General features: G+C 57.5%; 1 protein-coding gene across 2 annotated transcripts in view; it reads right to left on the bottom strand.

Moving 5' to 3' along the window:
• Positions 1–254: 254 nt before the first annotated feature.
• Positions 255–27,447, bottom strand: part of PAX7 (paired box 7) — a gene marked incomplete at both ends in the record, with an annotated part of 107,158 nt that continues 79,965 nt past the window's right edge. For both annotated transcript variants that reach the window (XM_080690823.1, XM_080690824.1), the window contains 2 exons: positions 255–370; positions 7,006–7,252. In XM_080690823.1, coding sequence (XP_080546949.1) covers positions 255–370; positions 7,006–7,252 — 363 coding nt within the window. The remainder of the gene's footprint in view (positions 371–7,005; positions 7,253–27,447) is intronic.

Here is a 27,447-nt window from a genome sequence, read left to right as displayed (position 1 = left end):
CTGAGCGGAAGAGACACCGCAGGCTGGCCAGAAACCCTCCTGGGGAGTGGGGGCGGGCTCCAGGGGACGCTCCGGGTCCCTAACCACAGGGGAGGGACAGACTGGCTGGACATCTCCAGAGGGCCGGCTGTGAGGAGATGGGCTCCCGTCCCGGCCTCCTTGTGGCCCCAGGGGGATGAGGGGACTGAGGCGGGAGGCTCAGGGGTCAGGAAGGGTTGGGCTGGGCTTGGCCGGGGCAAGTCGCCCCAGGGGCCCTAGTAGGCCTGGCCAGTTTCCACGGGCAGGAGTCCCAGCACCGCGGAGTGTTCCCCCAGCTTCATGCGACGCTGTGTGGACAGGCTCACGTTCTTGGCCAGGTAATCAACAGCAGCTGAAAAAAGGAGAGAGAAACTCCTGGTCACTGAGGATCTTTTACTCTATTTTCCCATTTACCTATATCCATTTACCCTACATCCATCCATTGTCCTTCCTTCCTTCTCTCCCATCCATCCGTCCACCCATCCATCCTTCTGTGTATGTATCCATCCATCCATCCACCCATCCATCCATCCACCCATCCATCCTTCTGTGCATGTATCCATCCGTCCGTCCATCCATCCATCCATCCATCCATCCATCCATCCATCCATCCACCCATCCATCCTTCTGTGCATTTATCTGTCCATCCATCCATCCATACATCCATCCATACATACATCCATCCATACATACATACATCCCTTCATGAAGCTCTTTTACCTCTCCTCCAATCATCAAGCAAATATTTATTTAAAATCTATTTAATTTCCATAGCTCTCCTGTAGGTTCTATAGGGAAGCAGAGAAGGATACCCACAGTGTCAGGTGAAGAATAAACCCCTCTTCCAACAAGCTCTCAACACATCCTGGCTACTGGAGATGGCCAGTGAGTCCTGCTGAGCCCAGGTAATCATGGGAGCGAGTCTTTCTGCCTGCTCTGGACCTAGCTCGTAGGCGAAGTCAAGTACCCTTGCATGAAGCCGAAGCAGCTTTTGTAGGTGAGCCGAGAGGTCTGTGCAGGAGGAGCCCGGACCCTGACAAGCAGGGAGCTGAGACCAGAGGAGACAGGTGAGTGTCCAAGGGGTGTGTGTGGGAGTAATGCACAGGTGCATGCGTGTGGGTGTGTGTGTGTGTGTGCGCGCACTCTGTCTGGACAGTGGCACCAAGAATCTCGATGAAGCAGAAATGGGGTTGTGCATGTGCTCACAGGAGAGTAATACAGGTATGTTTGTGCATATGTGAGTCGTGCACACCTTTGAGAGTTGGTAAATAGAGGAAATGCCTGTGTACACACGGGCACTGTGTCGGGGTGAGCGCCGCCTGAGCCAGGTACACGTATCCATGTCTACGTGCGGCAAAAACCATTGTCCTGCATGCAGGGGTCTGTCTTGACTGTACTAATTGAGGCTACAGCCGAAATCGGCCCTGACCAAGCGATCTGACCAGCACATGGCCAGGGCCTCCTGAGACACGGAGGCAGTCCCTCCCGAGCCAGGATTCACAGCTGTGGCCAACAGAAACCCTGGGACCTCCAGGGTCCAGAGGCACAGGGAAGCCAGGAGGCCTGGCCCGACACCGGCTCTGCCACCTGCCCACCAGGGGACGCTGTCACACTCTGCGTGCTTCCAAGGTTGGAGCCTCAAGCCTAGAGCAGGAGGGTGGGGTCAGGAGCCATGGACATGGTCTGAGGGCCAGGCCAGCTGAGCGACACCAATAATCCAGCCACCGGAGGCTGCCCTGCCCCATAGTTCCAACGACCTACGTTCAAATCCCGCACCTGCCAACTTTAAGCTTGTGGCTTGCGGCACACCACCTCACCCCCGCCCCAGCCTCAGCGTCCTGGGATATCAGCAGCACGGAGTTACGCTGGGGGTTAAAGGAGAAGGCTCATAGAGATGGCCAGCCAGGGCTGTGTCTGGCCCCAGGTGCTACCAGCCTTTCCCTGCAGTCACTTATCCTGACTCGCAGCTGGTAGAGAGAGGCAGCAATGGCCAGGCTTGCCCGGCCACCTTCCCCCCACCAGCTGTGGGAAGACCCTACATCTCTGGTGGGCACTGGTCAGGAGGCGGAGCTGGCAGCTGCAGAGAGCTCGCTCTCAGCTCATAGGTCACTGAATTCACACACTAACCCTACGAGGCTGCTACTGGGAGCATCTCCAGTTCCCAGATCATGGAACCAGGGCCAGAGAAACTCACAAGGCCACACAGCTCCTAAGTCCTGACGCCTGGCTTCCAACCCCGGCGGTCAGGTGCCAGCTCCTGAGGGGCGTCACGGGCAGCCTGTGCAGAATCACCCGCCGCACTCGCGAGCGCGTGGGGCAGTCTCCACCCGGGCCCTGCATGGGTCCCATTTCAACCCAGCAGCGTATGAGTCACAGACCTCTCTAGCCATTCCTGTGGGCGTGGCTGAGAAACCTGACTTCAAATTAGCCTTCATTTAGCACCTACTACGTGCTAGGTGGACATTATCCCATTTAATTCTCTCTCTCTCTTTTTTTTTTTTTTTTTGCAGTACTGGGGATGGAACCCAAGGCCTCATGTATACAAGGCCAAGTGCTCTCTCTACCACTGAACCACCCCCCTTAGCCCTCATTGAGTTTTCCCAACATTCCTCTGCTTTAGGTCTGATTGCTCCCATTTGATGTGGAAACTGAGGCTCCGGACAACTGCTGGTCCAGAGTCCTGCAGCGTGTGACGCAGAGGAGATCGCACTGGCTCCGCTCCTGCCTCCCACTCTGCGTGTCCCCTCTTACGCCTCTCTGGTTGTCAGCCCATGGCCCAGCACACAGTAGGAACTTGCCCAGGCCCTGAGGCAGTAGCCAAAGAATCACAGGGAAGCCAAACTTTACTGATGACCCGGCCGACTTCAAGGGCGCCCAGCCTGCGAGGAGCCTGGGGTGGAGCCAGGGGCCGGGAGGGCAGGGCTGTGACATTTCTTATTAGAGCCTCTGTCAAGGCGCTCCCCGTGCCTCCGTCTCTCCATGGCTCCCCTCCTCTGCCTCGTGCCTGTGCCTGGGCTCTAAACGTCTCAAATTAGATTAATCAGGAGTTGGCAGGAGACGGGGTGGCGATGCCAACCAGTAAACAAATCTCAGCCATCAGCCTGTCGTCAGCGGCAGCCCCAGAGGAGGACCCTTCTAGACACAAATTCTTATTAGACTTGTCAGATCTATTAAAATTCTTTTCACACTTCTGCGTTCTATCAGCCCCATCATTAGTATGGCCCGGCCTCTGGGAACACCAGGGCCATATTAATCTTCCGCACGCCCCATGCCTGGCCCCTGCCCCCAGCCCCTCTAGGGACAGGGAAGACAGACAGATGGACGGACATGGCTGGAGCAAGGAAAGAAGGTGGGAGGGTGTCACTGGGACAGAGGGAGGCCCACGGACGGCAGTGACTCCACTGAGGAAGTCTGACCCACGTGTACGTTCCATGGGGACCGGAAATGGCCCCCCAGGGACAGGTGTGGACATGGTTCTAATGCTTGGATATCTACTGCTGGGTGACCTTGGGCAAAAACCTCTCTGGGTACCATGTCCTCACCTGCGCAACGGGAACAACCGTGCCCATCGCACAGGGTGGCTAAGCGGATGGGACGCCAGGCCCCGTAGTAGGTGCTCAATATAGTCACATAGCCTTCTGTGCACAAACAGGGCGCGTGCTTATGGCTTCAGTCAGTGTCTAGGCACACATCAGTGACGCTCACACTCAAGTCTGTGTGTGTGCACATCTGTTCACACACGTGGAGCTGCGACATGCACGTGTCCTTGCTGAGTGTTTGACACAGATCCGCGGCTGAAGTCGGGCGACTGAACGTGCCCCTTCCCGCGTGGGGCTCTGGGGAAGTTGCCTCGCCCTTCTGAGCCTGGTTTTGGCATCTGCAAGCCGGGCCAGGTGACCTTGAGAAGCGTGTGGATGAGAAGCGTGCCTTTCACCCTGTGACCACTAGACTCGGGCGCAGGGCAGCTGCGAGCCGGGGCCTCACCCGGGCCTCATGCAGGGCGAGGCTGGGACCCAGGACACGACCTATTCAGTAGCCCACGTGGGGCCGGCCGTGAACTAGGAACGTGGCAGAATGTCGAAGGAGGAGGATGGTGCAGTAGGGGTACTGAGGACGGAGTCTAAGCCTGGCCTCACTTCCCAGAGGGCAAAACTTAGCGCCCACACTGAGGGGCAGCAGGGGGCGGTCGTACTGGGATGCCCTTGGGCCCGGGCTGCAGAAGGTGGCCCAGAGGAGAAGGGGGAGGGAGGCGGTGGGGGAGGGCCTCTCCGTCCTAGCGAAGGAAGGCCTCTCCTTTCTCGCCTCCTGGGCCCCTTCCTTTTGATCCCCCTCCCCCACCACCCCACGCTGACTTTGGGGTTAATTCTATTTCCGAATTGGGCAGGCGCCCCTGGAGCAGGGCAGGGGCTGCGGGTGTGACTAACGCCAGCCTCGGGCCGCCCTCAAATCTTTATCAAGAGCATGTGTGTCCCGCTCCACGCGGGAACATGTGCTGGGTCAGGGGTCACCCGGGCCCCTCTGGAGACACGCCTGGTCCGCACCCTCTCAGAGGCAGGCACACATGCACATAGTTGTGCACACAGGCACACCACCTGTGCACCCCATGTACACGCCCAAACACACACAGATACACTCAAGCACGCGTGCACACCTGAATGTACGTACAGCTCTACTCATTACGTACAGGCTTAGCCATCTGCACACGCGCACACGTCTGTGCACGAGTGCTCATGGGACATGTCACATGACCTTGGCACACAGATGCCCACACAAGCACATCCACAGGCACGCTCGACCACACAGCACGCCTGATGCACACTGAAACATGTTACTGCCACATATGCTCGCGTGGATTTACGCCCATGTCTGTCATGTACACCAACTCATATGCGTGCCAGGTGGACACAATATGGTCATTTATAAGCACAGGTGTGAAAAGTTATGTGCACATAAGCCCACATTTACACACGTGCAGGTAACTCACCTAGCCACAAAGATGTGTGCACTGCATGGATATAGGACACTGCACAGGCATACCACGCATGCGCAGACGCGAAGGAGGCCAGTAACATGCGTGATGCACCCATTCATGTTCACCCTCCTCTCTCACACACACACACGCACACACACACACACACACACATGCACGCACACACGTGCACGGGAAGGCTCAGGAGCCAGCTGGGAGGTCAAGGCCCACACAGCTGGCCCTCATTAAGCAGTGGCGGCCAAGGCCGGGAGGAGGGTGCAGGAAGCTGAGGTGAGAGAGGCCAGGCCAGCGGGAAGGCGCCCCGGGCTGGGGGCCTGGCCTCTCCCTGTGCCCCCTTCTGATTAGCTTGACGCCAGCAGGTGAGGCCTTTGCCGGGAGGTAGGGCTGGAGGGAGGAGGGGAAGCGGTGACCTCTGCCCTCCAGTCCCATCTGGGGCTGCCCTCCACAGGCCTGTGAGGTGGCCAGAGGCCATGGCCAGGCCCGCCTTTCCCAGCCTTTGGTCTGGGGCTGCTCTCCCCGTGGAAGGAATGGCAGCTGGGTGGACACGTGAGACCATCGCAGTTACCCTTCCTCCACGGGGCAGCGGGGGCAGGGTCCCATGGGGTGGCCAGCTCACCACCGGTCACACGCAGGACAACCAGGAGTGAATTTCAGGTGTTTGTTCAGTTTCTTATTTAAATTTCAAAAGCCAGCAGGATCCGGGCATGGTGGCCCACCTTGTAATCCCAGCATTTAGGAGGCTGAGACCGGAGGATCGTGGTTTGCGGACAGCCTCAGCTGCTTAGTGAGGCCCTTTGCAACTCAGTGCCACCCTGTTTCAAATAAAGAATAAAAAATAGGGTGTAGCTCGGAGGTAGACTGCCCTGGGTTTCATTCCCAGTACCGCAAAAAGAAAGAAAGAAAGAAAGAAAGAAAGAAAGAAAGAAAGAAAGAAAGAAAGAAAGAAAGAAAGATTTTTTTTTTAATGAATACATTTCAAAGCCATCTTCAATTTGTCATTTTATGGTTGGAAGCCATGTAAGTCTATTTGGAAAACTTGGGTATGCAAACCTACTTCCTCATGGTAAACTTTATAAGCTTTAATTATGATTGAGTATTTTTGATGAAAACTTAGGGTCCGAGTTAAAATGGGTTGTCAGGGTAGAACAGATGCTGGATGTCCTAGTATGAAAGGGAGAATGTAAAATTATTCGTTAATAATTTTATATGGAGCTGGGCAGAGTGGTGCACACTTGTAATCTCAGTACTTGGGAGGATGAGACAGGAGGATCGCAAGTTCAAGGCCAGCTTCAGGGACTTAGTGAGGTCCTCCGTTACTAACAGTGAAACCCTGTTTCAAAATAAGACAGGGCTGGGGCTGTAGCTCAGAGGTAGAAGGTCCCTAGGCTCAATCATCAGTGCCAAATAAATAAATAAATATAAAAATGAGTCATGTTATGTGGATTTACATGTTGAGATGATCATTTTTGACATATTGGGTTAAATAAAACGCATTAGTAAAAATAAGCCCACCACTTCTTAGTGTTCCAAAGTGCCGATGTTAGGTGGGCAGGGTGGTGCGCCTGTGTAATCCCGGGAATGGGAAGCGGAGACAGGAGGAGCTCAGGCTCAGCAAGCAGTAAGACTCTGCAGCCCAGTCAGACTGTCTCAAAACAACAACAAAAGGGCTGGAGGTGTACAGTTCAGAGGTGAAACGCCCCAATAACACACACACACACACACACACACACACACACACACACACACACACACACACTGCAGCTGTGGGAAATGCTAAGTGACATTTATGGCTTCTATTACATTTTTAGAGGAGTCCAAGCCAGCAGGTGCCTGGCTAGATGGTGACGTGGGTTTGATGCCAAGCTCAGAATCGTCTTAGATCAGCCCCACCTTCTTTCTAGACCTCGATTTCCCCGCCTGTGCAACGGCCGTGCATACCCCACCACCACCCTGCAGATCTATAAACGCCCAGGGGCCCTTGGCGCGGGGGCACTCACTCTGGCCGTACTGGCCGTACTGGTAGCCAGCCACGGGGTCCACGCTGTAGCCGGTGGTGCTGTAGGTGGGCGGGCAGTAGGCCTGGGAGGTGGGCAGGCTGTCTCCCGGCTTGATGGAGTCGGCCCGCTGGCTGCAGCTGGCGGAGATGGAGGAGGCAGAGTCCAGGCCTCCGTGCAGCGGGGAGATGGAGAAGTCGGCCTGCGGCTGGGGAGGCACCGCGCTGGGGTTGCTCAGAATACTCATCACCTGTGGGAGAGACGGCAGGGGGTGAGCGCGGACCACCACGCCCGCCCAGCTGGCCCTGGACGGCCGCGGGCCGCGGCTGGAGTTGCTCCCTCGGGGTCTCTGGGCATCCTCTGCAGCGTCCGGCTCCTCTGTTTACCTGTCGGGCCCGCCCTCGGGCCTGCGATGGTCACTGGAGCTTAGTGTTGTCTGGCCCAAGCCCTGACCCCGCAGGCTCCCTCCGCAGAGAGCACTGGGCGTCGCCCTGGGCCTGTCTGCTGGATGAACCAGTGAATGGATGAAAGGCCTTCGATGACGGCCTCCCTCCTAGGTATGGAACTGTGCTTCCCGGCAGGCTGGGAAGACGCTTCCTTCTACACATACCAGAGCAGGATCCTGTTTGGCTATCTCTCCTGTGCCAGGCTTATTCCACAACCAGCTCCTGCCCCTATCTTGCCAGAAAGTTCACAGCCAAAGGCTTTTGTACTGGGTTTTGTACTGGGAGTTGAACTTTGGGGCATTCTACCTCTGAGCTACACTCCCAGCTCTTTTAATTTTTAATTTTATATTTATATTTAATTTATTTTTTATTTTATATTTAATTTAAAATTTTTAAATTTTTGCTAAATAGCTGAAGGTCTCACTAAATTTCTGAGGCTGGTTTCAAACCCATGATCCTCCTTTCCCGGCTTCCCAAATACTAGGATTACAGGCCTGCGCTACCATACCCAGTGGCCAAAGGCTTTTCTTCATGTATTTATTTTTTTGTGGTGCTGAGATTGAAACCAGAGGCACTCTACCACTGAGCTACACCCCCAGCCCTTTTTTACTTCTATTTTGAAACAGGATCTCACCAACTTGTGCGGGCTAGCCTTGAACTTAAGACTCTTCCGTCTCAGTCTCCGGAGCAGCGGGTTTGCGGTGTGTGCTCCTGGGCCTGGCAGCCAGTGTTTTTGAATATCTTCCTGGGCGCCCCTTCTTGATTCTGGCAGCCCTTCTGTCCCCATATCTGTGCCCATCACCCTCCTCCCTCCCTGCCCTGATTCAGGAAACCGGGGCTGCCCTTCCAAGCTGGCACTCTGCCCCTGACACAGTGGGGCTAGTCTTGAGAAGCTTGACTTAAAGGATCAGATGTTGGGGGTGTCGGGGTGTTTACTTATTCAATCAGCAAACGGGCACTGATGGTGACTCTGGCCCAAGCTGAGGGCCCTAGAGAATCAAACTATAGAGAGAGAGCCCTGGTTCCTGCCCTGGGTAGGGGAAAGGTCTGGTCTGGTCCTGAGTCAGTGGTGCTAAGAGGGGCTTGACCGAGGGAGCAGAGGGAGGGTGCCCAGCAGCATGGCCAGCTTCTGGGGACAGTGGCCCCTGCCAGGAGTACTCCAGGAGGGAGGGAGGAAGCCCAGGGGGGTATCCCTAGAGGCTGAGAGCACAGTGTCCCCAGCAGGCCAGGGGAGGGACAGGGCCCATGGACTGACCCGCAGGGCTCAGGACTCTGCTAGCCTGGGATGCTGCCTGCCCCTTCTGGGAGGGCGGCCAAGAAGCCAGGTGTGGACAGCTCCAGGCTCACATGACAGCCCCTCAGGCACACAGCCTTGTCCCCCAGCGACCCTTTTAGAGCGCAGGCTGTGGCGCTGGGGCCATCGGCCATCCTGCATGCGTGAGCTTGTAGGATTTGTGTGTGGGCGTGGCCAAGATCCAGGACAGACAGGGCTCCTCCACCAATGAGCTGTGCACCCTGGGGGGGCGTCCCTAAGTCCCCTAGTACGTCTCTAAGTCCCGGGGGAGAGGGGATGTTGAGGGTGGGTGGAGGAAGACACGGGCTCCGGGCTCCGTGTGGAGCCCAGGGAACCATTCCTGCGGCTTCCTGGCAGCCCTCCTCCTGGCCCTGAACCTACGACCCTGCTCTTCCCTGCCTCCTCCCACATCCTCCCTTCACCTCCCTCTCCCTCCTCCGGCCTCCGGAGGGAGCTGGGGCTGCTGCTGGGACGCCCACTGGCTGCTCCTGCCGGTCTCCACTGAAGCTGCTGGGATGTAGGTGGGTGGACTGGCTTGGAGCCCACTTGGGACGGCACAGACCCGCCTGTCTCTGGATTTGCAAGAGTGAAAGTGTCCTGGGGAGGGAGCTTGAGGGAGCTCCCCCTTGCAGGGGCTGCGGTCTCCCGAAATCCTTCTGTGTCGTGGCAGGGTCCTCAGTGGGGTGCTGGTGTGTTGGGGTGTAAGGACATCTGGGTGTTGGGGTACGTTCACGGCCTTCTGTCAAGATGGGATCCCTCAGCCCGAGGGATTTGCTGTTGGTGGAGTGGATTCCAGAGCTAACTCACTGCCCCAGGGGTCAGGGGACCCCATTCTTTTCTAGGTTGTCTGTTAGGTTCTTGATCTAGAATACCTTTCTAAATTAAGAAATCAGCAGGGCTGGTATATCAGTTCAGTGGTAGAGGATGTGCCATGACTAGCACCAAAAAACCCCAAAATTGTTTAAAAATTGGAAAGTAATGAGCCAGGCGTGGTGGCGCACGCTTGTAATCCCAGCATTTGGGAGGCTGAGACTGGAGGATCGCGGTTCGCAGACAGCCTCAGCTACTTAGTGAGGCCCTTTGCAACTCAGTGAGACCCTGTTTCAAAATAAAGAATAAAAAAAAATAGGGCAGGAGTGTAGCTCAGAGGTCGAACACCCCTGGGCTCCACACACAGACCTCCAAAAAAAAAAAAAAAAAGAAAAAAAAAGTCGTTTGGGGCTGGGTGTGTAGCCCAGTGGTAGAACACTTTCCCAGCATTCGAAAGGCCCCAGGTTCCATCCCAGCCTTGAAAAATAAACAAACAAATCAGTAAGTAAGCAAAGCTGGGTGTGGTGGTGTGAGCCTATAATCCCAGAACTTGGGAGGCTGAGACTGGAGGACTGCAGGTTCCACACAAGTCTCAGCAACTTAGCAAGACCCTGCTGTAAAATAAAATAGGGTTAGGTATAGGTTGGAGGTAGAATATGTCTGGGCTCGATCATCACTACCAAAAAGAAGAAAAAACAAAACAAAACATGGAGAGAGATAAACAAGAATCAGCCTCCCTCACCTCACACACACGGACAGGAGAAATGAGGAGGTGGTAGAAGGAGAAGGGCGCTTCGGAACATCCCGGGCTGGCACCAGCCCAGTCCTCATCAGGTAAGACAGAGATCTCTCCAAAACTGCCACCGAATCTGACCACATCACTCAAGAACTATCAGTGGCTCCTAAGTACCCCCCTCAGCGAAGGCTTCTGATGATCTGATCTCTCCACCTGCCGGTCCCAACCCTCCTCCCCCTTTCTAGCCTTGTACCTTACATCTCAGGGCACCAAAGCCCGATATCGTTTCCCTTCCTTCATTTATTTACTCAGCAAATATTTACGCAGGCTTCCCTCCTGAGCCAGGCTCCACTGTGGGGACAGGGCGCCCTCTCTGAGGGCGGGATGCTGGCTCACCCATCTGTGCAGCCCCTGGGGGCCTGGCGCCAGCCTGTGGCACACAGGCAGCCCAGCAAAGCTCTGGGAGCGTGAGCGTAGCCCTTGCGGACCGTGGCGGCTGGGGCTGGAACCCAGGGCCTCGTGCAGGCAAATTCAGACACTCCCGGAACTCCCAGGCCCTGCTAGGGCTGTCAGTCTAGTGAAGGAAGCCAAAAGCAAACAAGTAAACAGATATATAACATGATTCTAACACCGCCATGGAGGAAAAATAAGGGGGCACAGTGGGGGCGGGGAAGCGTATCAAACAAGCCCCCCCCCAAGAGAGGATATCCAGCAAGGGCAAAAAGAGCCAGCTCTGGGAAGACTTCCCAAAGAGCTTTTCAGGCAGAGGCATCTGCACGTGCAAAGGCCCTGGGGTGGGAACACACCTAGCAGGTTTAAGAAATAGCAAGAAGGTCAATATTAGTTTAAAAAACCCTCCTGGCAGCTGGGAGGCCTCCTGCAGTTCTTTGTCAGAGGGGTCTGTGTGGCGCCTGGTGGCGCAGAAGGCCTTGGACCCTGGCCGTTAACAGACAGCTCAGAAACAGCTTGGGCCCAGGGAGCTTTGCCTGTAATGGGATTTGCTCAATGGGATTTGCCTGGAACATCAAATCAAATCCACATCTGGGGTAGGTGTGAATGGGGGGTGCCATGGCTGCAGTCTCTCCCAGAGTCCCCGGAGGCCCCACGGATCAAAGGGCTTCCATTTCAGCCAGCCCCATTTTCAGACAGAGCAGTCTGTAGGGAAGGGACAGGACCCAGCCAAGTAGGGGAGGAGGGCGTACCGAGAGGACCCTGGGCCTGGGTCGGGCCTGGGTCTCTTTAGCGGCTCCTTACGCAGAGGCGTGTTATTCCCCCCACTCTGCAGATGGGGCAATCGAGACACGGGGATGTTAAAAGGGCCCACCTGTGGCCACACCGCCTGAGAGCAGCAGAGCTGGGGTTTGCAGCTGGGTCTCCAGGACCCGGTGCAACCCGCCCTCCCTTCACCACAAGCTGCGCGGAGCCCGGTGGCTCTGCGAGGCCCACCGTGACCCCCCCCCCCCCCCGGCCTCTCCTGGCCCCTGGCTCACTGGGGACTTCCGTGAGTCCCTCTCTCACCGCTGCAGAAGCAGGAGGACGCATCTTGGAGGGGCCTGGCTGAGGTCCGGGGCCTGCAAACTTTTGAACTTGAGGAAGTCCTGTCCCGGTGCGGTCATCCACCCCCGTCAAGAATGCCTCGCCTCTCGCCCGCCCGGTGGGTCTACCTTTGCCCGGTGACCTTGCGTTCACTAATGTATTACTTCTTGCCCTGTTACCGTTACTAACTCAAAATCAATACCGACCTCCACATCTGTAAGGTTTTATCTGGAGGCAAATCTCAGGGCTGTCCATCAGGCTGACTGACAGCCATCCCTTCCTCTCCCTCCCTCCGCCTCCCCCACCGCCCGGCCCCCACCCGGCCCCCAGCCCCTTCCTCTCCCAGCCTGGACCCGACTAAGTCAATAAGGGGCTAGCCTCACCCCGCTCCTGTCTGCTGGTTTCAGGGGTGGGGCCCCCCTTCCACAGCCTCTGCTTGCACCCCCTCCCCGGCCTGACTCGCCAGCCGGCTAGCTCCCCTACTTTAAAAGAAGGGGCTGGGAAAATGTAATTAATTCCCTCCGTTCCTGAGCTGGCCCGAGGGCCTGGGACCTAGGAGGCTGAGCTGCGAGGTCTGCACCCTCTGTGATAACCGAGCGGCTTGGGGAGGCTGCTGCAATTACGAGGGCCGGCGCCAGCGTCCCCGCTCCACGCAGGTCTGGGGGGGGGGCACAGCAGGGCAGAGGGAGAGAGAGGTGCGGGGAGGGGGGCTGAGACTGCAGAGGGGACTGGGCCTCCATCAGATGGGGGGCCTTGGGATCAGTTTCTGGGCAGGAAGCCCCACCTCTGCACTGCCAGAGGTGGACCGAAGGGGCGGAGCGTCCACGAGAGTCCTGGCCAGCCAGGCCTGGGTGAGGGTTCTTCTGCAGTCTAGGGGTCAGAATATTTTTTCTTTCTTTCTTTCTTTCTTTCTTTCTTTCTTTCTTTCTTTCTTTCTTTCTTTCTTCCTTTCTTTTTTTCTTTCTTTCCTTTTTTTTGGTACTAGGAATTGAACTCAGGTATATTCTACCACTGAGCTACACTCCCAGCCCTTTTAAAAAATTTAATTAATTAATTTATTTATTGCGGTATTTGGGACGGAACCCAGGGGCGTTCTACCTCTGAGCTACACCCCCAGCCCTAATTTTTATTCTTTATTTTGAAACAGGGTCTCACTAAGTTGCAGAAGGCCTCATGAAGTAGCTGAGGCTGGCCTTGAACCTGCGATCCTCCTGTCTCGGTCTCCCGAGTTCTGGGATTACAGGCCTGTGCCACCACACCTGCCGACCCTGGGTGATTTCTTAACCTTCCGGGCCCCAGTCTGCTCATCTGGACCAAGGCAGCGGCCATGACCGCAACCGCCTCTCTGCTGCCAGGACTGCGGGGCAGTGCACACAGAGGGCTTCAGCTGGGGCTTCATACGGGGCTCTCCTCTCCCCCACTGGTCTTCCTTCACTCCTTGCCGCCTGGGACCTATCCTTTGTACCTCTGTCCCCAGAGGCCTGTCCCCTAGGACGTACCTTCTGGAGAAAACAGTGTTCTTGGAACAGTGCTTCCCCCACCCAGAAGCGGGGTGCATGCAAGAGAGGGAGCAACACAGATCACTCTGACAAGTCCTCCCCCCCACACACTCCGGCCTGTGGGTGCTCCCCTGTGGGTGACATCAAAGGGCGCCAGCCGGGTGGCCACTCTGTGAGTCCCCAGCCTCAGTCTAGTGAGGCCTCTGACCCCCAGACCTCTAACACGTGCACGCTGCACACACCAGCTCACGCCACGCCGCGCGGGACACACACGGGGGCCAGGAGGAGGGCCAACTCAAAACGCCTCCTGCCCAGTGGAATCCCCAAGGAACAGCCATGACAGCCCTTTACCTCAGCACAACTATTTTTGATCAGCTCATCAAATCCAAGCCCACACGCACACATATGTGCCTAGACACCTAATACAACTCCCAGAGTCGGGAGGCAACCTGGAGGGGCTGCGGGCGGGAGGATCAGAGGAGGAGGGACCCGCAGGGTCACACACCCCTCCTGCCCCCAGGCTTGGCTCCCCAAGGACCCTCTTCAAGCCTCAGATCCAGCTCTAGCCGGGTTCGCCATCCTGGCCACTCACCCTTGGCATCTATGAGCAGGGGTGCCGGGACACCTGGGGGGGCGAGAGTCCCACTATCAGGGCGCGGTCTACTAGGAATGGAATCTGATTTGTGTGTGTGTGTGTGTGTGTGTGTGTGTGTGTGTGTGGTACGGGGGGTGGAACCCAGGGGCTTTTCTACCTCCGGGCTATACTCCCAGACCCATTTTATATTTTATTTGGAAACAGGGTCTCACTAAGTTGCTGAGAGCCTCACTCAGTAGCTGAGGCTGGCCTTGAACCCGTGCGATCCTCCTGTCTCAGCCTCCCAAGCGTGGGGATTACAAGCGTGCACCACCATGCCTGGCCTGGAATGCGATGTTTGAATGGCACGGCCCTATCTCGATGGACCAAGAACCGTGTCCAGGCTGAGGGTGACGTAGCGAGCCCAGGTCACAGCTGCCCCGGTTCCTAAGGGCGAGAGGCCTGGAGTCCATCTCGGGGCAGGCTGAGGGCAGGGCAAGAGGGACGGGGCCGCACTGCCTGCCCACCAGTGGCTGCTCGCCGGCTGGGCTGTCCATTGCGATCACCGATCACCGAGGGCCTGGGGCGTCAGGATATTATTAAAGGTCCCCAGGTGATTCTAGGGGACAGCCGCGATGGACCCACCGCTAAAATCGTCACTATCACTGCTAAACATACAAAGTTGGACAGCGTGCGTGGCAAAGACGAGGGGTGCACAGGAAACGCACCGACACTCCGGCAGGAACACGTGCAGCCTGTGCAGGCAGGCCGGCGGAAACACACAAGAATGACGCGCGTAGGAAGCTGTGTGTGCACACGGCAGGTGCACACGGCGGGTCCACACGCCACCCAAGTGCCCCGCAGGGGTGATCAGACCCGCACATGCTCCACTCCACGGCCTCACAACTCCACACCTGCCTGTGTGCATGTGCCTTGTCTAGCCACACAGGACACACACACACACACACACACACACACACACACACTCATGCTCCTGGTCCCCTGCCTGTCCGCAGCTCCACATTGGGATTAGTGCAAGCGAGAAATCACCCACCCAGGCGGCGGCCACCGCTGCCCCTCTACCTCTCAGTTCTCTGCTAAGAGGATCTGCCCCCCTCCCTGCCCCCCTGTGGACAGCAGTAATGGGCTTCGGGTGCTGACGTGGAGCTTCCAAACAAGATTTCCTTCAGGTCTCCTGGCCCCGCCCCCTTCAGAGGCGGCTCTGCCGAGCGCCTGGGCCCTCTGCCCCTCCCCCAGCCCCACCGCCTCTCACTTGCAGCCCCTCCCCTGCCCCCCCTGCCCCCACTGTCACCCCCGGCTCCACGGCTCCTCGCGGGCCTTCCTGAGCCTGGCTGCTGCAGGGTCGCTCTTTGAGCCCCATAACTACTCTGAGAAGCCCTGTTCCTTTATTGTGCAGATGAGGACACTGAGGCCCAGGGGCTTACCTAGAGTTACCCAAGCGGCCAGTGGCAGGCCTGGGGCAAGAGCGCTTGACCCCTAACTCCCTGCCCCATCTCCGCCCTGCACCCGAGGTCTCCTTTACCACAGAGAGCTCATTAACTCAGTGTGCACACACGTGTGAGTCTGTGTGCATGTTAACAGTGAGCATGTGTACAATGTCGGTACAGCTATCATACTCACGAATGCACGCGGGCTCTGTGTATGTATGGGTATGGGACATGTGTATCTGTGTGCGAGACAGTATTACTGTGTGCACAGGGGAGTATTACGTGCACATACGTGAGCGCTGCATATATGTGTGTGCGCTCACACATACGTGTGCACGAGTCTGTGCAAGTGTAAGGACTGCATGTCTCCGACAGGGCGGGGCTCCCCACTGTCCGCCCTGGTGGGCCTCTCTCCAATTCTGCCTAACCCGCCAGACTCCCGAGGAGAGCGGGGTGGGGTGGGAGGGGTACAATTCGTGAATCTGCAGCGGCAGCACCAGGGCAGACTGGTAAGAGGCCCCTGGAGTGGAGGGAGCCATGCTGAAGGCTACGCCCCAAGGGGCAGTGAGCTCCGGGTGCAGCCCAACCCAGAGGCACCTCTCTGCACACCGCTGCCCACCCCCTGCCTGCACAGGCTGCCCCTGGCCCTGAGCACTGCTGCACACAGGTAAAGAGCCTCACGTATGTCCACCTGCACACACAACTCTCCAACACAAACACCTCACCTTCTCCTATGGCCATGCACCCCTGGATTTGGCCAGGAACTGCCTGGGTGCACACTTGGTGTCTTATTCCTAGTGGCTGGCACATAGTAGGCGTCCAAAAGACACATTCTGAGTAAATCCACGAAGAAAGGAATGACTTTATTTTATTTTATTTTATATTTTTGCGGGACTGGAAATGGAACCCAGGGGCATTCGACCTCTGAGCTACACCCCCTGCCCTGTTTTTTAATTATTGTGAAACAGGGTCTCACTGGGTTGCGGAGGGCCTCACTAAGTAGCTGAGGCTGTCCACGAACCACGAGCCTCCGGTCTCAGACTCCAGAATGCTGGGATTCCAAGCACGTGCCGCCACGCCCGGCTCGAGTTTATCTTTTTATCACACAGGGTCTGGGATAGAGTGGGTTGGATAAAAACAGATCGAGACATCTTGTGGAATGCTCACAGCCTCCCTCCAACACAAAGGACTCCAAAAAGCCTCCTCCCCACCCCAGGGATCCTCACAGCTTTTAGCTAAAGCCTGTCTGGTGCTGAGTCGGGTGGGGGATGGACAGATGGCTTCCCACTTGCCCAAGAAGCCAGACACACACACACACACACACACACACACACACACACACACACACACACTCACACATGCACACACACACTATTTGGTAGACAAGATATGTTATCCTCCTAATAAAAGACCTGGAAACATCTCGACACATCCAGGAATACTAGATGGCGGTGTTGGCTGCGCCTCCCCGGGCAGGTCCGTTGGCTGGCCCGCGTCTCGAGGTGTCTCTGTGCGGCAGGGTGGGTCCCCGGGTCCCAGCCCGGAGGGCCCCGGAGCTGGTGTGGAGCAGAGGGACTCAGAGACCATCTCTGATAAACGGAGGCAGGGGGATTAGAGCGGCTCTGCACGAGCGGTGACGGGGCTGGGGAAGGAAGGGGCTGATCGCTGGGAAAGATAGGACTATTTAAAGATAATGATTGCATAAATTTAATTAACACACTTTCACGCGGCAAATGGCCGTTTTGTAATTAATGTATCTGGCCTTACTAAGCATGAAAGATCCCGTCTCCCTCCCCTTCCTTCCTCTCCCCCTCCTCAGCCCTAATGAAAGACAGAGCTAGTGACAGAAACAGTTTGTCAGCGGCTCCAGGTGTCAGGGGCCTAATTGGCCGAGCTGAAAGGGGGGAGGCCGGAGGGAGGGAGGAGGGGAGCTGGGCCCTGCCCCCCCCCCAGGCCTGGGGGGCGGTCCCCTCCGTCAGCGCCAGAGATGAAGATTGACCGTGGCAGGGGCTGAGCGGTGGCAGGAAGGCCTCGTTAGTACCTGGGCAGACAAGCTGGCACATATCACAGTGCGTTAAAGGCTCCTGGCTGTGATAGCCCGGCCTGCTGCCTGCTCCCAGGACGGAGTCCTGCAGTAAATGGATGAATGGTCAGGCCTCCGCATCCTTTTCTAAAACTGTCCCCTGGAATTGGCAGGCTCACAAGAAAACATGATCACAGCCTCTGGTTATTAAGCACCTACTGTGTGCAGGCAGCAGGACTAGCAACTCCTCTCTGCGATACCAGCCGGACTCCAGTTCAAATAAGTGTGTGTGTGTGTGTGTGTGTGTGTGTGTGTGTGTGTGATTGAGAATTGAACCCAGAGGTTTTGGACCTCTGAGCTATACCCCCAGCCCTATTTTTTTTTTTTTTTGGTGGTACTGGGGTTCCTGGAAACCCTTCTACCTCTGGGCTACACTCCTAGACCTATTCTTTAAACTATTTTTATTTGGAAACAGGGTCTCTCAAGCCAGAGAGGCTGGCTTCGAACCTGCGCGATCCTCCTGTTTCCGCCTCCCAAGCGCGGGGATTACAAGCGTGTGCCACCACGCCCGCCCTATTTTATTTTTTATTTTGAAACAGGGTCTCCCTAAGTTGTTGAGGCTGGCCTCGAACCTGTGATCCTCCTGTCTCAGCCTCTCAAATACTGAGATTTCAAGTATGTGCCACCATGCCTGGCTCGAAGAAATACATTCTATCATTGCTGAAATTGGGGCGCATCTTCCGCCTATGGGTGCCCCCTGCAATGGCCACGTGCCTGGGTGGCTCTGTGGAGGCTCCTGTGGACACCTTCAGATAAGCCTAGAGAAGGGCCAGCCCCAGGCCATCTTAAACCCATGACATACAGTGTAACAAAAAGCCACAGCTCCATTTTTTTCTTTTGCGTTACTGGGGATCACTCAGGGGGATTCGACCTCTGAGCTGCACCCCCAGCCCTGTTTTTTATTCTTTAATTTGAAACCGGGTCTCACTGAGTTGCAGAGGGCCTCACTAAGTAGCTGAGGCTGTCCATGAACCACGATCCTCCTGTCTCAGCCTCCCCAATGCTGGGATTACAAGTGTGCACCACCATGCCCATCTAGGGAAGTCTCTTTGATAAGTGCAGACAGCTGTCAATTGCAACAACGTCCCTTCAAAGTAGGGCTGCCTAGTTTTCCTGTGGAGTGACCAGGTCACGGGGTGGAGAGGTTCTGGGCTCCCATGCCAGCCCCCGTACCCGGCCGTACCCATTGTGGCTTCCTGATGCCCTTCCATGCCCTGATCAGCTGCGGCAGCTCCCTGCGCCCCACTTTCTCAGCCCCGGCCCAGTTTTATCCATGGAAGGCAGAGGAGGCAGAAGGAGGCCAGCAGTGCGGGGGCCCAGCCGGCCCTCTCCCGGACCAAATTCAATTTCGAAGCTTAATGAGTTTGCAGAGGAGCCCGCGCGCGCACTGACTTGCCGGCTGGGTGGTTCCCAGGCCCGGCCACCGAGTGCACAGCGGTGAAGCCGGGAGAGCCCTGGACCCCAGCGAGAGCGGAGAGGGCACCGAGCGAGTGAAAAATGTCAGAGCAAATTGCTCTTGACAGCGTTAATATCTGCACCTCATAGCAATAATTACATGTAAATAAATAGCAAAATCACGCTCAGCTGGAGGCGGCGCGGAGGACAGGCGCGGCTAAGGACCAGCTGAGGACCCTCTGGAGCGGGTGCCCTCCTGTCTTCCCCTCTTACTTCAGCGCCCCCCCCCCCCTCAACCAGATTCCTGCTGCAGCACAGTGCAGGGACCTCGGGATCCTGGCTGCTCAGATTAAAGAGAGAGAAGGGAAAGGAGGGCCATTTGGGTCCCTTCCTCCCTCCGCATCCGTGGCCAGTTTCAGGGAGACCATCTAGATGACGCCTCCGTCCTCCCGGCCTCTCTTTCTCTTCCCACTCTGCCCACCTTTCTCCATCCCCAGGTCTCTGCAGAGAGATACCTCTGAAGTCCACATCTGTGCCCTGAACTCTATCCTGGGCCCCTCGGCTGCCTCCTGACCTTGACCTCCAAAGAGCCCGCCTCCACGCCCCACGGCCCAGGTCCTCCTGCCGCCGCGGCCTCTGTTTCTGTCTATGCATCTTGGTTACCGAGACTCCAGAAATCTCAGTCATCTTCACGACCCCCCTCAGCCCCAGCATCCAACACCCGGCTGGCCAGCACGAGTCGGGCAAACGTCACAAGCCAAATGTGGACAGCTCCATGCTGACGTGGCACATTTTCGGCCAGCCGGAATGGAGACGTCACACTCATTTTACAGATAATACAGGAAACTCCGCGAGGCGCCCTACCCACCCCGGGGGCCGCAAGGGGAGCACACTCCCCCATCATCGGGGGTGACGGGAAGAGAAGTTTGAGAAACCCCGCGGGCACCCGAAAGCCATTCCTCAGAGAACATGGAGGCCCAGGAGGCACCTTGGGAACATTCTGGGCCTCTAAGCCGATGCACCTCTTGCCCCTGTGTTTGGGGGACTGTTCATCCGTCGGTTTGGTTTTGTTCGACTGGACTATGTAGTCTGAAGGAAGAGAGGCCCTTCTTATCCACACCGGGATTTGCAGTACTGGGCAGGAGGCCCGCGGAGGGGTCAGAGAGGGAGTAAAGAAACCAAAAGGTGCAGAGAAAGGTGGAGAGGTGGCTGGAAGAGGGGGAGGAGCACAGCTCAGAGAGGCCATGCACCTCATGAAAAGCCCAGTGCACCTGCGCACCTCATCTAACCCAGGGTTTCAAGCCCGTTCCCGGAAGGACCTCGCCCCCCCTCCAATGCTTCCATTGGAGAAAGTTCCCGCAGTTTGGGCTCAGGGGCCCTGGCAGAGCGCGCAGATGGCCCTTGCAGCTACTCCTCCGCCCCGCCGTCTCCCCTGCACAGAGCGGGGAACGCAAGCTCCATTCTTCACGAAACAAATATCTTCTCTGGAGCAGCCCCGCTCCCGCACTTTCTTGTTTAGCTCACTGACTAATCCACTTATGGAGGATAAAGAGCCTGTGAATCCCCAGTTGATAAAGGCAGCTACAAAATTAGCAAAAAAAAAAAAAAAAAAAAGTGCCCACGGCCATTGACGTCTTCGGAGACAAACAAGGGAGCTGGGACAGGCGGTGGAGAGATGCTGTCGCCTTCCAGGCCCAGGGGCCCGGGAGAGATGTGAGCGATAGTGGCTCCTTGGCTCCCAGGTGCTGCAGGCTGGGGAGGCGGGTTAGACGGAAGGGCTTGGGGAAGGTAGAGAAAGGACCCAGAATGGAGACCCCACCCCATCCTGTACTGGAGACCCCACCCCATCCTGTACGGCAAGCCTTCCAACTCCAACCCGGGCCCCCGGCTCCAATTACAGCCCCTCTCTATGGCCCTGAGAGCTGGCCACACTCCCAGAGTTAGCCATCCATAATCCTAGCTAAATATTTATTTAATACTGTACATTTCTTTAATGCTGATATCGGGGGGCGGGTTGTGTTCTAAGCATTTTGGCACATTAATCACACTCCTCACAACACCCCTAGAGAGCAGGGAGGACTGTCACCCGAAACTGAGGCACCAAGGGACCGAGCGACCTGCCCAAGGTCACACGGCTGGTAAGCACTGCTCCTAACTTAATACTTTCCGATTCAACCTGACCAGTCCCAGCTCCGACAGCATTCCGCCAAGCCGGCCAAGGCCCCGAATCCTGGCTCCACTCCCAGCTAACCAGGGTCCCCCACTTTAGTGCGCTGCAAAGTGCAAGTTGTGAAGCCCGGCTGGGTATATCCGGGTGTGATCTAACGACTGTGAGGTCTCTCTGCATCATCTACGGGGCCCATGCTGTTGTGTACCCCCATTGGTGACTGTCTTGGCCGGGGACTCAGCCCAGGAGCTGGGCGTTCCAGGGCCGAAGCTGCCCTGCCAGGGTCAGGCACGAAGGCTGGTCCAGCCGGTGGTCAGCAGGCTTGGGGACTGCGGGCCTGGAGGAAGCCTCAGCCCACTTTCCTCACTCCTACGGTCAACTGAGGTGGCCAGGGGAGGCCCAGCAAGAGGGCAGCTCCAGGAGAGGATCTGGAAGGCTCGGTCCCTGTGCTGCCCACCCAGCAGCCAGCTCTGGCTTGGGAGGAGGAGCCCGTCCCCCGCTCAGGGTTGGGGACATTAATCACAGGAGCACCTGTCAGGGTGGCATCTGGAACTAAAGGAAAACACTTGGCAAGAGGGCAGGACTTCTCACCCCGGGCTCAGGGGCCCCATGGCCAGCCACACCAGGAGGCTGGGGCATCTGGGGTCCAGGCCCACCACCTGGGGAAAGTTCCCCACCACGGTGGACCCCTGGACGGAGGGTCGGAGGGAGGGAGCAGGCAGCCTGGAGAGAAGCTGTCAGGCAGGTTACCATGTCGGGACCGGAGGGACCTTCTGTTATTGCTGCTTCTGTTGATGGGGGATCCAGAGGCCACATGGCTGGGGCTGGTGGGGCTGCAACCAGGGTCCCTTGCTCTGTGCCTCCGTCTCATCACGGTCCCCAGCCCTTCACCGTGTCTTGCCCCCACATCCCCGACCTCCCCTTTCTCTTTCCCTGCCCCTGCCCTGTCTGCGTGCCTCTTTCTCACTGTCTCCCCCCCCAACCCCGTTGCTCTTCCTGTCTCTCCCATCCCGACACTTCTCTGCACCTGTCTGGAACCAGCTCCCTTCTCTCCTGGGCATCTCAGGACCTGGCCGTCTGCCTGCCTGCCTGTCTACTCCCTCATGCCTCTCTGCCATCACCCTGCGTGCCTCCTGCAGAGGTACCTCCCAAGTCAGCCCAGAAGCTGGATGTGCCGGCGCTGAGCCTGCGCTGCCAGGGGTCCAGGCACGTAGGCTGGTCCAGCTGGTGGTCAGCAGGCTGGGGGACTTCGGGGCTGGAGGAGCCCGCAGCCCACCTCCCATGCTCCCCTGCCACTTCCTCTTGGCCTCTGAGGAGCTATGGGTTCCCTCTGGGGTCCTTCCTTTCTCTGTCCTCTGCTGTCCAGGGTGGTCCCCTTGGAGTGGCTGCAGGGGCTTGCAGAGCATCTGAGAGCTGGGGTGCGGCCATCCCAGCCCTGCACGCAAATCCTTGGGGATCTTGTTAAAGCATAGACCCGACCTGGAGCAGCATGGGCCTAGTCCATTCCCTCCTGTTCTGGCATCCCAGTGTGGAGGAGGGCATCTAATTTTGGGGGCAGACCGGAAATTGGGGCTCTGACCTTGTCCCTTGCCGATGACCTTGGGTTTCACTTCTGAGTCTGTAAACTGGGCGTGAGGATTCCCAGCCCTCAGCGCTCACTGAGGATCAAACAGCTAACGGAGCAAGAGAGGATCCGAGCGCACGGGGAGGCCACTGCGTCCTGCAGTGAGGACGCCGGACCAGCAGCCCTGCTAGTCAAAGCACAGTATGAACCCCTCTGGGACAGATGCGTCACCCCCAAAGACCTAGGGGGAAAGGGGCAGTTCAGGGTGGGGTCGACAGCCTGGGGGCTCAGGCGGGGGTGCTGGAGAGCTAGGGGGTGGGAGAGGGCATTATCTATGGCCAGGAAGGGCCGGGAACCCTTGGGAACCAGGCCCGGGAACTTCCGCCCCTGGGCATCATGTCTCAATTTCAGCCTGGATGTGTCTCTTTTGTGATAAGACACTTGCCGGGGTCCTCCTGGGACCTTAATCCTCAAATGCCGCTGGTCAGAGACCCCTGGTCTGGCAAGAGGGCCGCATTCATTTGTCCTTAGGGCTGGGGGGAGGCTGAGATCTGAGGCCCACACTCCTGCAGCCCCAGCAGCCCCCTGGAGGAGGAGTGACAGGAGCAGGGCAGGGTGGGTCTTCCACACCCTCAGCCGAGTCTCCTGTCTCCCGGGTTGGCTCACTTACACGGGCTGTTGGAGATTTGATTTCCCTGGGTAAATGTGCTCTCTTAAACAATAAGGCCTTTGCGCCCCCCCCCATCCTCAGAAAAGAGGGGCTCCAGGCACTGGAAGTGTGATGTCTCCCCCTGTAAAAGGGCATAGCGGTTAGCTATTTCTAGGGTGTCTCCCAGCTCTGAGATGGCCTGAGAGAGACCTTTGGAGAAAAGGGGGTCAAGGTGCCGATGTTCTCAAGGTGCCGGGGGTACACTGAGGCTAGAGAGGTCTTTCCGGGTCCCCAGCTTCCCCTGGGCAAGGTTGCCAGAGTAAAAGCTTGCAGAAGTATCTGGTGTTTCAGAGATGCCAGGCCTGGGACTAGCCATCCCTGAGGACTCCTTTAAAATACAGACTCCCACTGGATGCCTTGGCACACTGCATATCTGTAATCCCAGTAACTTAGGAGGCTGAGACAGGAGGCTTGTAGGTTTGAGGCTAGCCCCAGCAGCTGAGTGAGACCCTTGGTAACTTCGTGAGACCTTGTTTAAAAAATAAATAAATAAATAAATAAAAAGGGCTAAGCCGGACATGATAGCACACGCTTGTAATCCCCGCGCTCGGGAGGCTGAGGCAGGTGGATCGCGCAGGTTCCAAGCCAGCCTCGGCTACTGAGTGAGGCTCTCGGCAACTTAGTGAGACCCTGTTTCCAAATAAAATATATAATAGGTCTGAGAGTGTAGCCCAAGGATAGAAAGCCCCTAGGTTCCATTCCCAGTACAAATAAATAAATAAATAAATAAATACAGATTCCCTAGCCCCACCCTAGACCTCCTGTAATGGGCTCTCAGGGCAGAACCTGAGAAATTAGATGTTTAGCAGCTTAAACATCCCAGGCCTCCCTTAGCACATTCTCCTCCCCAGCCCCTTTCTGACCTCCACGGGCATCGCCCCTGCCAAGGACGGTGGTCAGGGGGCAAAGCCAGGGCTCCAGGAACCTGCTGGCCTGGGCAGGGCAGCTGCCTCCCTGCTCTCTCCGTCCCGGGTGTTTCCCTGGGTGGAGAGGGTGGGGGTCTCTCCCCAGCATTGTGAGCACCCCTCCTCTCTGGAAGCTTCTGGTTCCTGGCTGTCTTTTGCCCAACTGGAAGGTTCTTGAGGCCAGGCGCCAGGAGTAGCCCCCCTGTGCCCTCTGTGGACCAGACAGGGCTGGAATAGATGCTCGAGAGGGTTTAATGCTGCCCGTTGGTGTTTATTGGGCTCCTACTGTATGCGGGCCTCGGTGCTGGGGACACAGCTGAGAGCTTGCTTTAGGAGGAAAACAGTATCCAGAAAGTTCAGAGGCAACACTGCCACCCTGGGGAGACACCGGTGTGGAAGGAGCCACCCAGACTGGGGAGGGGATGTCAAGAGGCCAGAGAGTGGCTAGGAGAGGGGGCGGGAAGATGTTCTAGGGGCGGCAGGCTTGGCCGGGGGGATGGGGCTTGGGGACTAAGCACCGCCATGCCCAGGAGTCCCTCGGTCTCACTCCCCAGGGTGCGATGGCTGTGCGCCGCGTCTGGGTGCCTGGGTCCCTGGGCACCGGTAGCGGCCGGCAGAGGCAGGTCCAGGCGGCCAGCTCCCTGCGCCGGGATCCGGCCGGGCCGCGGGAATTAAGCAGGCCGCCGAGCCCGAGCGCGTCCTTATCTCGGGGAGACAGTTGTTGGGAATCACTTTGACTGAGTGGTTTTGTCTCCCCGCATTTTCCACTGTCAGGCGGCCTCGGGCCATGGATCAAAGGCGCTGCAGCGGCGGCAGAGCGCGAGGGGAGGGGCGGCTCCGGATCCGTCCCGCGCCCCTGTCCCTCGTCCCTGCGCCCCTCGTTCCCGCGCCCCTGCCTGCGCCGCAGAGCCCCCCAGAGCGCGGGTCCCAGGAAGAAGCGCAGGGATGCGAGGAGGGGGTGGGGTGATGGGGAGGAAAGGTGAGAGCCGAGAGATTAGAGCAGGGGGTGGATAAGAGGAGAGGGAGGGGGCTGAAAAAGAGCGGCTGAAAGTAGAGTGGGGGCAGGGCCCTGGGGGAGAGGGAAGAGGGTTAGGTGGGTAGGTCGAGAGATGTCAAGGTATCCTGGGGTTAGAGGAAGAGGGCGAGGAGGAGGAGCAGGAGGAGGAGGAGGAGGAGGACAAGGAGGAGGAGGAGGACGAGGAGGAGGAGGAGGAGGAAGAGGAAGAGGAGGAGGAGGAGGAGGAGGAGGAGAAAAAATGGGGAGGGAAGAGAAAAAGGAAGCAGAGTGAGCTTGCAGGAGATGGGTAGGTTTCCCATCAGTGGAGAGCAAGAGAAAGTTCTGGGCTAAGGGGCAGCACCAGGAGGCCAGAGTGGCCCAGTGAGGGGAACGAGGGTGGGGAGCCGCCTAGCTGGGCCAGGGTGAGATGGAGGCTCTGCTCTGCACCCTGCCAGCAAAATGCTCCCAGTGGGGCGAGGGGCTGCCGGGTGCACAAGAGTGAGCCCTCCTGAAGCCTCCAGCGAGTCCCAGACACTGGGCCAGGAGTCCCTTCTGCCTCCAGCCTTCCCGCCAGCCACCGCCCTCAGCAGACCTCCCTGGGGTGGCTGGACACCTGTCCCCACTGGCAGAGGTGGTGGAGAAATGGCCACAGCTGGGCGGGGGTGGGGCAGGGCCGCTGCTGGAGAGCGAGGGAGGGCAGGAGGGGGCAGTAGACAGGAAGACACAGCTGGACAGGTGCGGGGAGGTCTCTCTGCAGAGTGGGTCTGGGTCCTGGCCCACCATGAACTCACTTCGAATCTGGGCCCAGCCAGAGCCTCAGACCGCTGCCCCATCTCCAAGGAGCTATGCGGAGTTGCGCCGGGCACACCTACATGCATAGAGGAACACCGGCTTAGGAGGTGGGAACTGCCATCGGTGCCACTTTACGGAGGGAGAAACGGAGGCAGGGCAGAAGCTGAGTGGAGCCACACAGGCAGGAGGTGACGGTGCTGGCCACGGGCACGGGATTAGCTGAGACCAGTCACCTTTGGGGTGCTTAAAGCCCTGATCAGCCCGTGGGAAGCAGGCGCCCGGGTCACAGTACAGTCTCTGAGGGACCCCGCCCGCCCTTGTGATTCAAAGGGTTCAGGCCAGGGCCCCGCCCTTGTGATTAACCTCCCCCCAAAGTGTGTAAAGATGCCTCTGTCCCCCATCTGTAAGACAGAACTAATTCCAGGCCCTCCCGAAGGGATATTATAAAGATTAAATTAGATAATCCACGTTCTGGGCTTAGCACGCGTCTATCTGGCCTGTTGTGAATGCTCAGAATATGGAACCATGATTAGTATTTATTTAATGGCATTTGTTTAGCAATATAGGTGCTCTTCATATGCTGATAAAATGTGATCAATACCCAGGGAGAGACAGTTAACACATTAAGCGGACCTTGGAGGGCTTCCGGGAAGGGGCTAGGTCTTGAAGAGTAAGGGGCTGGTTTCAGGTGGAGGGGTGTCCCATGCCAAGGGGAGCGGGCCCTTTGCGGGTTCTCAAAATCACCCGGGCCTCTCCTATCTGGGGTCCTGCCCGGCCTCCCAGGTCCAGCGGCCCGGCCATCTGGGCAGCCCCTCTCCTACCAGGGACCCCGGGGACAGCCTGCGAAGCTCGGAGTCGGCCCACAGTATTAATTGCTAATCTCCCTCATTTTCTTTCCCTCTATCTGCCCGGACTGTCTCGTCCTGAGCCCCAGTGCTAATGAGGGAGAAGAGCAAATCCTCTATTTGCATTCTTTCCCACCAAGCCAGGCAGCTCTGGCAGGCTAAACCCGGGCCTGCTGGGAAGCCCAGAGCCCAGGCCGGCCCCAGGAGGGCAGGAGGGGCGCAGGAGGTAGGACCAGACAGGGAGGGCCGGCCCCACTGCAGAGCTGGGGGCTGCGACACCCAGGCTAAGAACCCTCAGAGCCACCCACCGACCCGGAGCTGCGAGGCTCCTTGCTAGCAATTGGTCTGTTTCTTGCACAGATGGAGGAACTGAGGCCCAGAGCAGGAAGGGACCTACGAATGTCCCATAGCCGGTCAGCGATCTTGGAGCTCCTGAATTTTCAACCAGTGGCCAGGCCTGGGCTGTGCTGGGCTGGACTCATCCATGGGTGAGGGGGGCGCTGGAGGCAGAAAAACCTAGCGAGACCTTAGCGGTTCAGTTTCTGTTCAAACAGGGAAACACTGTCACTTTTTTTTTTTTTTTTGGTCTGTGTGTGTGGTACTAGGGATGGAACCCAGGGGCATTCTACCTCCAAGCTACACCCT

Source organism: Muscardinus avellanarius, assembly GCF_963383645.1.
Source record: "Muscardinus avellanarius genome assembly, chromosome: 3".
In the NCBI taxonomy this organism is placed as follows: Eukaryota; Metazoa; Chordata; class Mammalia; order Rodentia; family Gliridae; genus Muscardinus; species Muscardinus avellanarius.
This window is presented reverse-complemented; position numbering and strand designations above follow the sequence as displayed.